This window comes from Sphaerodactylus townsendi, unplaced genomic scaffold (genome assembly GCF_021028975.2).
Source record: "Sphaerodactylus townsendi isolate TG3544 unplaced genomic scaffold, MPM_Stown_v2.3 scaffold_242, whole genome shotgun sequence".
Lineage (NCBI taxonomy): Eukaryota > Metazoa > Chordata > Lepidosauria > Squamata > Sphaerodactylidae > Sphaerodactylus > Sphaerodactylus townsendi.
In genome coordinates this window covers 2,825-14,730 of record NW_025950410.1, presented here as the reverse complement: position 1 = coordinate 14,730, position 11,906 = coordinate 2,825, and the positions used below count along the sequence as shown (strand labels likewise).

At 46.0% G+C, this 11,906-nt stretch overlaps 1 protein-coding gene across 1 annotated transcript; it reads right to left on the bottom strand.

The window, feature by feature from the left end:
- Positions 1–9,314: 9,314 nt before the first annotated feature.
- On the bottom strand, positions 9,315–11,429 carry LOC125425268 (poly [ADP-ribose] polymerase tankyrase-1-like; the record flags this gene model as incomplete). The annotated part of the gene is made up of 2 exons (XM_048482867.1): positions 9,315–9,463; positions 11,205–11,429. Coding segments are annotated over 2 exons (374 nt in total), but the record flags the coding sequence as incomplete, so codon positions are not given.
- Positions 11,430–11,906: the final 477 nt, after the last annotated feature.

The following is an 11,906-nucleotide window of genomic DNA, read 5'->3' as shown; positions in this document are numbered from 1 at the left end:
TGCAACAGCTGCCTGCCCAACCTGCTTCAACCCACGCAACCGGGCCGCCTAGCAGGCGCCAAGAGCTTCGAACGAGGTTACTTTAGGCCCCCGATACCGGCCTCGCTTTGATGGGACCGCTTCCAAACTTCCCTACTTCATTTTGCAACTCAATGCCCACTTAAAGACTGCGATGATTTATACCGGTCTCAGCGCGAAAAAATACCGGACATCCGCTCAGTCCTGGATGGGGCAGCAGCCGACTGGTTCGCGGACTCTTTTGGATTTGCAAGATGAAGACTCTCGCACGGTGCCTCGTGATTCCTCCAAGCCTTAAGAGCTGTTTTACCACATCCAGGCGCCGAGAACGAAGCGCATCCGCATTCATCAAAACTATCCATCTGCAAACCGCCCGTTTGCAGAATTTTGCCCGTGAATTTCAGGCGGCGGCGGCGTCAATTTCCTCCTGAGTGGCTCCGGAACGCATGAAATGCGAATACTTCTCGGAGGCGGTGGACGGCAAGCTGCGCGAAACGGTGGTTTTAATTCGGGTACCTCGCATCTATTGCAGATTGGATCCAGTTGGGGATCCCAGGTGTATGCCCCTCGCTTGGAATGTCGCTCGTGCCGGAGGCCGCCCATCACCAAAACCTGCCACTGCGCCTAACTAAGCCAAGCCCAGCCGCCTTTAACGAAACTACCTTCTGAACGCCACCGACTGGGATCGTGTCTTAACTGCGATACGGTAGGTCATCTAGCCGCCAACTGTCCTAAGAAACAAACCGCCAACCGCTCTCCAGCTACGCGCACTCCATCCGCTGCCACCACGCAGATCGGGTCAGCCTCCCATCGGGTTTCCTCGTTTAAAGCGGGTTACCGAAGTAACGCAGAGGGAGGGGAAGCAGCTGTTTGCCTTTCTTCAGCCTCCCCATGGACACGTGGGCCCCACTCCTGACGCTGGGTATAGCGCGAAGGCAGCGCTCACATTACTGTCCAAGCGCCACAACCCCGCTAAACACACTTTACTATAGCCTCGGCCCTTTGTGGACTCTGGCTGCTCCCATTGTTTAACAAGTGCGGCCCCAGGTGGCGGCGGTTTTGGGGTCTGGACCAAATTCCCCTGGCTAAGCCCATACCATTCACTCCAAATGGATCGGGTAGTTCCCTCGGGAATGAAGGACCGGCCCAGTTCAAAATTATCAACCGTTCCTCCTCCGTCATACCGACCATTGGGAGAAAATTAGTTTTATTTCACGCCAGTGGCCAAACACTCCTTAAGGTTTTGGGCATGCCATGGTTATTGTTACATGAACCAAAAGTTCATTTGGAAAGAACGGATCTGTGAATTCACTGACCCTTCCTGCGGGTGAACACATGAATTGGGGGGAAAACCCAACTTCTCCTGACACACACCCCTCCCTGGCTTCATCAGCGATGAGCCTCCCGATTCTATTGGCATCCCACCGGGCGTACTCATGATCTAGCCAGAGTTTTTCAGGAGCAAGAATAGCGCACTCAGTTGCCACCCCATAGAGACACTGACTGCAAAAAAATCATAAGTATACAACCAGGGGCTTAACCGTCTAAAGGTGGGTAGAATCTACCGTGATGAGTCCCAATGAGGAGAAGGAACTTCGTGTCTTCTTGGATAAGAACCTTTCGCTTCGGGTTCATAATGACGGGGCTACCAAACACAATAACACGCTGCTCCCGCTTTGTTTGTGAAGAAAAAAGATGGGTCTTTACGGCTTTGCACAGATTATCGAGGTCTCAATGCAGTCTCCCTGTCCAATAAATATCCTTTGCCTTTGATCAAAGACCTTTTAGATGCACTGGGCAAAGGACGCATTTTTACTAAATTGGACTTGAGAGAAGCTTACTACAGGGTCAGAATTGCTGAAGGATGCGTTTAACACAAAATTTGGACAGTTTGAATACTTGATAATGCCATTCGGGTTAAGTGGGGCCCCCGGGGCTTTTATGGCCCTTATCAACGAAGTTCTCCATGATTTATTATACAAGGGAGTTGTGGTATACTTAGATGACGTTTTAATTTATTCACAAACCATAGAACAACATGAAACATTGGTTCGGGAGGTATTGAAACGCTTGCTCGACAACTCTCTCTTTGCCAAACTCTCCAAATGCTGTTTTCACCAGACCTCCATTGATCTATTTAAGTTACCGGATCTCAGCCCGAGGGCTTGAAAATGGATCCTCATAAAATTGACGCTGTCCTTCAATGGCCTGCCCCTCACCAAACCGCAGTTAAGATCCCCAATCTTTTCTTGGTTTTGCTTAATTTCTATCGTGACTTTATACCCCAATCTGGCCCGCTGAACTGACCCTCCCTCCTACAGACCTCTCACGCACTAAGGGGAAAGATCCACCGTCCGGCCAAGCCCGGGGCCCCCCTTTCCTGGTCTGAGGAGCGTCGTTCAGCCTTTCAACTCTTAAAGTCTGCTTTTACCACCTAACCTATCCTAAAACATCTTAATTCCAGATCTCCCGCTTGTGGTTCACGTGGATGCCTCGGACAAAGCACTTTGGGGCAGCCCTAAGGTGGTGAAAAATAAAGATGGTAGGCTGGTTCCGTGCGGTGCTTATTTATCTAAGAAATTCTCTTGGTGCTGAACTCAACTGGACTGTAGGGGATAAAGAGACCGCGGCCATCAAAGTAGCACTCTCCACTTGGCGCCACTGGCTGGAGAGGGGCTAAACACCCCTTTCAGGTTTGGTCATTCTGGATCACAAAAACCTGGCCGCTTCTTTCCACCCCCCTCAAGATGTCCGCAAACAACTCCGCGGCCGCATTTTCTCGCTTCTCTTTTACAGTCCATTTTTTCCCCGGGAAAACCAATAAACTGGCTGATCGCCGCTACAATCAAGGGCTTACCCGGGGAGGGGGGTGGAGCTGCCTTACGGTCAGACATTCCAACGCACTGTTCTCTCCCCCTCCCAGTTGGGGCTGGCTGTCACCCTCGATCTCAAACGCCCACTCCTCCCTCTCCACCGCCTATTCCTAGTCTCGTCTCCTCCTTTCCTAAGTGGAACTCGAGGAGGCGGGGCTGCACGAGCCCAGCGGAGGAAAGTGACTCACCACTGCGTTTGGAGAATGGAGCTTCATGGAGGGGGAATGTTGCACGTGCCTCCCTCCCGCAAGCAGGTTCTTGAAGCTCCGCCACTCTATGCCCGCCGGGCTGGACATTTTGGCTTTCTGAAAACTCTGCATTTAGCCCGCCGTCAGTTCTTCTGGTGGCGCGCAATCAGCGCAAGGACATTGAGGCTTATATTAAAGGTTGCTCGGTTTGGCGCAGAAGCCAAAACCATTCCAGGAAAGCCCCATGGGCTGTTGGAAACTCTTCTCCTCGTGACCTCCCGCCTTTGGGAAGTCATCTCCATGGATTTTATTACAGATTTGCCCGACAGTCATGGCAACACGGTTTTGTGGGTGGTGGTGGACTTATTTTCCAAACAAGCCCATTTTATTCCGTGTGCTTCCATCCCCTCCGCTCCTAAGTTGGCACGGCTGTTCATCCAACATGTTTACCGTCTACATTCCGCCCCCGTTAAGGTGGTCTCCGACCGCGGCCCCCAATTCATTTCAAAGTTCTGGAAGGCGTTTTTGGGGTTGTTGGGGGCCGCCCAACAACCTTTTATTTCTGCTTCTATGGAATTCCTTACATTGAGGAACATCACCTACTCCTGAAAGGTATCCTGTACAAAGAAGTAAAACTCAGGAGGAAGTGTAAAGGAACTGGGCACAAGTACTTTACCACAAAGGCTGACTCCCAAGTAGTCTGGTGCCACTGCTGAACTGATTCCAGAGGTTGCTACCAATGCAGCTGCAGCTGCTTCAGGACCACTGGAGCCCATGGCTACATGGGGACAGCAGGTCTCTGCAGAGGCAGCCATTTTGTAGTAGAGCGATTTTTGATGGCTTTTTCAATGAGGGTGGCAAAATGGCTTTGGTTGCTTTGAACATGACCAGAGCAGTCGCTTCTGGCATGCCCATTGGGTCGGAAGATGGCTGCATGGACAGTCTCCACATCTACTTCCAAAGGAAAGGTACTGTCCACACCTGTTTGCATGGTTTGGCTGCCTGAACAAAACACCTTACAAGCCAATCTCCTCTTCTTTCTTCTCCGAGCCAGAGAATGCCCCTCCTCTTCAATGCCAGAAAACAGAGAGCAAAGAGGGTAAAAGGCAGAGAAACAGATAGAAAGACCAACCAGAGAAAGTGGAAAAGAGCGAAATCAGTTAGATTATAGAGCTAGGAAAAAAATAAGCAAAGCATGAGTGAGAAATAAATAGTAAATAAATAGATTTTTAAAGACAAGAGCCAGGCAACCAAGCTAAGTGCTCTCCCATTGAGGTAGGAAAAAGAACTGAAGAGGAGGCTGTGATCCCACGGCCATAGGAAGGAGAAAAAATTAATTTCCTGTCTTCCCAATTAGATGAAGGGAAACACCCATAAGGTGTCCTCCAGCTCAGAGGAAAAACAGCTTGGCTTACATTAAGGAGCAGTTAACTACCCTTAATGAATTATAATTTCAACACAAACTACCAGGCAACATCAAGCATACTAATGTCTTTATATGGCTTCAAAAGGGAAAACAATATTGACAAAGATTTTTTTATTTAGCAGATGCTCTAGGGGGACACTAAATTTTTTCATGTGGACAATACACCGTTTCTGAACCACGTAACAGTAGAAAATTCTCTGCACATATCAAAATCAAGTGTGCACAATTTCTGACCCACCAAGCAAAACAATGCTCTGGTCAGGTATCACTATACATCTTCAGTCAGTCCAAGCAACTTGGATTAGCCTCTCCTACTGATTTGGAAAACACATTTGGGCTTTCACTGCTGGCTTTTGAGAACTGAGCATTATTTCAAGCTTTCCTAAAACCCAAACACTCATAACACTTTCCTGGTTTTGCTGCCTGCCTAGGATGGCAAAAATACAAGGTCACCATACACCTGGCAGTCACAATATGAACTGTGCTTGGCTTGATGGGTCACAAGCATTTTTGATTGAAGCAGGGTTTAAGCAGTTATGTGCTGCTTGTTGGAACAAGAAGTGTCCTCAAGGGTGAAAGTAATATCCTCAAAGAAGCGCAACAGCCTACTTTGGTAAAGGAGATTTCCTGACTCACCCCTCCCCACCACCCAGTATTAATGTATCTCTTGCCTATCTGGGTGTACCATGACAGCACGAGTTGCACAAGAGTGCATGTTAATCTGATAATGAATCAAAAAGTCAGCTAACCCCACAACAAACAAGTCAGCCTGCAAAAGATACCACAGGGACTGCTTTTTTAGTAGTAGGGAAGGCGCAGCCACTGTGTCAGATAAACATACTGGGGCGTCATCCTCTCCCTCCCTTCACTGGAATTGTTTGTTTAGGGACGCTTAGCTCTCCCACCTTATAATCTGGGCAGCATTCACACAACATTGGATATTGTACTAACTGCACTCCTGCAATCACGGCCTCCCTGGTTTGGTTTCTCCGCATAGGAAAATCCAGTTGTGAATTACTGCTGTCATGCAAAAAAAAAGTTTCGTGATCTGTGGGGGTGCCATCCTCATATACGTAGCACTTTCTGGCTCCTGAGAAGAGATGCAGGCCTTTAGAAAAATCAGAGCATCACAATTCCTGTATGAAATCGTGTAACATCCTATTCTCCTAATAGCACGGCCACAGCGGGGTGCATTCAAATATGTCAAACTGAAAAAAGAGGCACCATTTAAATGAAGCCAAAAAGGCAAAGCCAAAAGAACCCAATTTTTCCAGATTTTTAGGAGGGGTCTTTTTAGATCCATTATATTCACAGGGCTTGGGGAGGGTAGTCTTTTTAGGAAGAAACAACAAATTTGCAGAATGGCTGCAGGTGACTCTCCTTATAAGAATTCCCAAGTCTGGCGAAGAGAAGGTCATCAGGTCCAATTTTATAGGCTCCCAGAGACGTTGTACCCCTATACATCCTCCATTGGAAACAATGCGACCCAATTGTAACAAAACTTTTGTAAAAAGAAGCATCTCTGACTATGCTGCAAATCAGGTGCCTCTACCTTTAAAAAAAACCCACCAGAGCCCTGCAAAATTTTCCCATTAACTAACATTGGAGCTATTAACTTTTAAAGGGAACAGCTACATGTTACCCTATAATGAATCTTTCTGAGGTTTGGGGGGAGGGGGGGCTGGTTTTTAAGGCAGAGGCACAAAATTTTCCACAAAGCTGCAGGTGTCTCTTCTTACAATAACCCCCATGTTTGCTGAAGACTGGATCAGAGGGCCCAATTTTATGAGTCCCCAAATGGAGCAAAACTAGGTGCCTATTAAATTTGATTCCCAGACCCAAACTTAACCAAACTCAGGTGCTCATGTAAAGAGAGGCACGTGCAGCTACGCTGAAAATATAGCACCTCTCTCTCAAAAACCAGCTCCCCCAGAACTCCACAATGAGTCCTCAAAGATTGAAATGCTCCTAAAAAAATTCCTACCATTGCGAGAATGGTGGGAAAATTTGTCTCAGTTTGATTCTCTGGTCTAAAGTTGCTTGATTCCAATTTAAAAAAACAATATTAATATGGGAATTTAGATTTTTTTCAAATTTTTTGAATATTTTCAGATCCATTAAACTCAAATCTGAAAAATACAAGGAAAAATAATTAGTGCACACCTCTAGTAGCCATTCTCACAGGAGAAAAATGAAGGGGTGACATAACAGCCCAAAAATGTTTAAATCCTATTCCAGAGACATTCAAGCCATGTACGAATACAAATTGCCTGACAGATCTAACTTTCAAAATGGCATCACCAAAAGCTAGCAATGGGGTGTTTGCTCAGTGGTACACAACATGCTTCAGAATATTAAGACTACAGATTGGTCACCAATGCTAGGAAAGAGATTTCTGAAGACTTGGATGAAAACAACTAGCACATTGATAGTTCCTTATGTGGGTCTGAGCCTTCCCCAAACATTGAAAGGGTTCCAGCAACTTGAATTCAGATTGCTCAAGGTTCTTTGATACTTCCCCCTCTCCCCCCTCCCCCCCCAGTTCTGCAACCTTTCACCTCTTGTGTTCTGGAAAACATTACCAGTTATCTTATGGGGATAAGGGTTGTAACAACTTAGCCAAAAAACATACCAAGCTGTTTAGCAATGCTCCTTACATGTCAAGGTAAGTTACTCCAGAGTTCAGTCACATTACTGTTTTATTCCTTTTCTTTTGATTTCTAACTTATCAACATCCCTTTTCTACTTGCAACGCACATTTTTGTCCTGACATATTTGTGCTACAAAAGCAATGCATTCAGTCATTTCAAGCAGATTTTATGGCAATATGAAAGAGCCAGAAGAATACAGGTTAAAGAATCCCATTTTCAGAAACTAGGGGACTCCTTTTAAGACTAAGTAAAGGTGGTTTCCTCCACAAGCACAGGGTCATTAGTGACGGGAAATGCAAAATCCACAGCCAAGGGAACATTTCATACACTAACATGAGGTTGTATCCAACTTCCCTGCTCAGCTAAGAGTGGGATTTTATACAGACATGCTATCATGAGCCAGCTCCTGGGTACTTACCAGGACTCAGAGGACTCTGATACAGGACCTGACAACACGGTGCAGCCAGAGCTGGCTGCTCAGGAGGAAAAGCAGGCAGCAGAGCCAATGCCCAGCCCTTCCCTGCCTGATTCCATGCAGGTGGAAGAGCCTGCAGATATCCCTAAGGAAACCAGTGATGAGCCAGCTGTGCACAGAAGGCTGAAACAGAGGCAGCTGCTGCAGCAACAAAGGAGAAGTGTTCATCTTGCAGCAAGATATGGGAAGATAGAGGTGTTTGCGTCTGATGAGGATTAACTCCTTGCAGAATTCCAGCCATGTGGGCAAGGCCCTGTGTATAAGCCTTGCCTTGAGCTTGGTTCTGCCTGGGTGCAATGAATGTGTTACCTGTCACCTCTGCGTACCTGGTCTACCACTGATTCCCAGCCTGTTTATTGGATCTCCTGTATCACAACCTGTGGACTGACTCGACTACGCTTTTGCCTGCCGCCTGCCCTAACCCATTGGGCTGACTTCTGACTACGCTCTTGCCTTCCACATGCCCTGACCCATTGGACTGTTTTCTGACTACACTGCTATCTGCTGCCTATTTGGCCCTGCAAGACTAGATTTGATCACACCCTAGCTTCTGGCAGCGCACACACCCAAATGTACCCCTTAATGACTCTGGATACATGTCAGATTAGTTTCTTCATGGGAGAATGTTTGCTACTATGTCTGCTAGGAGCTTTGTGGCCTCAATTAGCATTTCAGATAGCACACAATGGGTTGTATTTCACCACTGCATTCAGCTGAGGGTAGTGCATTTCTGTTAGTTCAGGGTACCTTCCACTGACAGAGGACTTTCTTGCATCTATGGAAGGCTCTGTTTCATAATCCCCAAAAGCATTCCACCACCTTTCATGCTGGGGGAGTAAAAAGCAATCAGTGATAAGAATTTCTAGGACCATCCTTCCACAGAAAGAAGACTGGCAATCTATTGCATATACCTCACATAAATGAAAAGTTCTCTTCACTCCTGTCCTTCAGATCCTACTGTCTGCTTCCAAGTGAAGGACAACAAAGAACAGAGGGAAGAAAGGAAAGCCATACCATGTTTATGTCACACACATTTCTCTCAACAGTCTCAGAGCCCTGCTGGATCAGGCTAGTGTCCATTTAATCCAGTATTCTGATTCACACAGTGGCCAACCAGTTACCTGTTCTTTATTTCTTCAAAGAGAAGAAACGCTACAAAAAAAGGTAGTTAACATTGAAGGGCTGAGAACATTAGCTTCAGATTTTTCCCTACTACATCTTCTCCCCATTGAAAAACATGGATTACTGCTGAGTAAATTCCACAGAGCATATTATGGTATGTGGATTTTGGATGTTAATCACCTGAAGGGCTAAAGAAAGAGTACTGGTTATTTTGAACACTACTGACACTGTACAAAAATTAAACACTGTAAACAAACTGACAACCTGTAACCATATAGAAAGGTGGGAGGAACTGTGCTATGAATTTTATCACGGTTATTTCACACGGGATTATGCATATGCATGCTTAAAATTTAATTGGTAACATTTAAACAGCAAGATAGAGGTACAAGGCTATGAAATTCTCGAAAATAAGCACAATGAATAACTGAGATCTGTTAATGCAGGTCCTAAAAAATCAATACATACACACACCATGCAAGCTTCTTCTGTTTTAATGTATTGTCGAAGGCTTTCTTCTGTTTTGTTTTGCTGTTTTTATACTGTCAAAAGTAGACAGAGTCATCGCAAAGACTGACTGTGTATGCTGAACAACCCAGCTTCGTACTGCTCACCTGTAAGTACAGCTTTTGCAGAAGGATCTGCAAGATCCAGGGCTGACTTCCCATCCGTGTTCCGAATATTTGGATCAGCTCCATGCTGCAGCAGAACTGTGCAAGAGGGAAAGAAAATGGATAGTTCTCGAACCTCCGGAATATGCATGCCCCTAAGCCCACAAATTAGCTGCATAAATTAACAATACTGCACTCTTTTTAACAAAGGTCAGAATCCAGAAAGCTCTCAGAGCCCCTTGAGCAAAGGGAACGTTTCCTTCCTGGACAAAAACCCTCCATGCCATACAAAACATTTTTTTCCAATGTGGGGAGAGGAGGGAGGGAGTAAGGAAGAAGTATGAAGAAGAGGGCTGTTGTTCAGAAACACCCCGTGTTAGCCATTCTCTGGCATATAGCAAAAATGTGCAAATGAACAACAAATACAGCCACCTGATATAGCTTTGTATGCCTCCTTTCCAACAGAAGGCTGGAAAGCAGCAACCTAGGCAAGAAATAACCAGATCGCCTGAACCGCAAATCGACTAGCCACTGCAACAAGGAACAGAAAATGGTGCAGACTTACGCCAACCAATCTGCCCTCCCCAGGGCACTTACCCTGGCTGAGGGGCAAATCTGCCGGCACTCCCAAACTATGTCGGTTTGGCGAGAGCATTCTCAGGGGTCAAGTCAACCCCAGTTGGCTTCTACTACCCATTCAACCCACTTGCATCAATGGGCCCAGTCTCAGAAATACCCCACATTTTCTGAGGCATATCTCTACTTTCCCCTATGGGGAATTCTGAAGGTTTTTCACTTTTCTTTCCCCCTTGGGCTTCCTGCGCCACAGGAAAGCCCTTTGGAGAGGTGGAGCTCTGCTGTCCCTGCCTGCCAGCCCAGTCTGGATTGAGCTGCTAGTCACAAGGCAGCATGCTACTTCCCCTCTGAAAACAAACTTCAGGATAGTATGAAATGCTCTGCACTTTCAAACAGTTGTGTCTTTTCACCAGTTAGAATCTACATTTCTTTTTCGTTCTCTTGATAGCCCAGCTCATCAGGTCCACAATTTTCTTCTAGCTCCTCTCTATGATTTAGCATATAAGTATATTGCAGTGTTAGATATACAACATTAAGGGTCAGAACTTGGTTGCTTATTTTCACATTTAGCAAGCCACCCAAGATGGAACAGTGCTGAGCTCACAAAAGAGGCCTTTGGGGAGGCAGAAACCACCTGTGCTCAAGTTGGGAGCTGCGGGCTTGCCTGGTTCCTTTCAAAAATCTCTTGCCACAAAATCATTTATCAGGATTCAGGTCACTAATCAAAAGTTTTTACAGAACCACACAGAAATAAAATTTCTTCAATGTAATGGAAGCGGATAAGATTTTATGGAGCCAGTCAGCTCTTCTGCCCAACAAGCCATACTGACAGAACTAACTACAAGAACATCCACTGACAAAAATAGACAAAAACAGACAGAGAACACTTACAAGAGGAAGAGAAAACCTATACTGGCTATGGAGCTCAATAGAATCACTGCTCTCTCTGCTGAGGCAGGAAAAACACTGGAGCACGAGATGGATGCCCAAGCCTTCCATAGGAAGTAGCAACTTTTAGTTCCTGCCTTCCTTAGAAAGGGTTAGGAAATCATCCATCCAAGATGCCCTCAGTCGCCTCCTGGAGAACTAAACATTTAAAAAACCTGCAGCCACAGACTGAACTGAGACCACCTTAGCCAAACTGTGATTTCCTTTTAAACTGAGGAATTATAAGGTCAGATCCAACAGCTCCCTTTTACTGAGGAAACTTGTTCTAGCACAACTACTGGTAACCATAAAAAGACAGCTTTTTTAATGCACTTACCAATACACACGTCTATCTTGCCTTTGATAGCAGCTTCATGCAGAGGAGTGTAGTTCCAGTTGTCCCTGGCATTCGGATCTGCACCTTGACACAGCAAGAGGCTGACTACCTCCGCGTGACCAAAGGAACAGGCATTATGAAGAGGGATCAGGCCGCCATCATCCCGAGCGTGGACATTGGCTCCCGTCTGCAGCAAGTGTTCCACTACATCTTTTCTTCCAAAACCTGGGGAGGAAGGAGAGACAGAATGCAATGCAAATAAATTCCACGAATAAATTCCACTAAAGCATGCATTGTGATGTTTGAACTAATAAAACAGGAAGGGCACAGAAGTACTCACACGAGTACAGAACGCTTTTACAAACATGATGACATCATTCAGCTAGTAGTACAAAGCTCATTCAGCCCAATTTGAGCACACTTCTGTCACAAAATTATACCCAGAATTTTCACCTTCAATCATGCGCACAGACAAGCAGTGAGAACAAACACAAAATCAGTAAGAGTATTCCATATCCTGCCTTTCACCCCAGTAGGGACTCAAAGGAGCTTATATCATTTCTCTCTTCCGCATAATCCTGCGAGGTAGGTAAGGGCAACAGTGTGTGACTGGCCCCAAGACACCCCAGAAGTTTCCAGGGCAAAGTGGAGATCTGAATCTGCATCTCCCCCAAACCTAGTCCAAAGTTCTAGGTAGGTTAA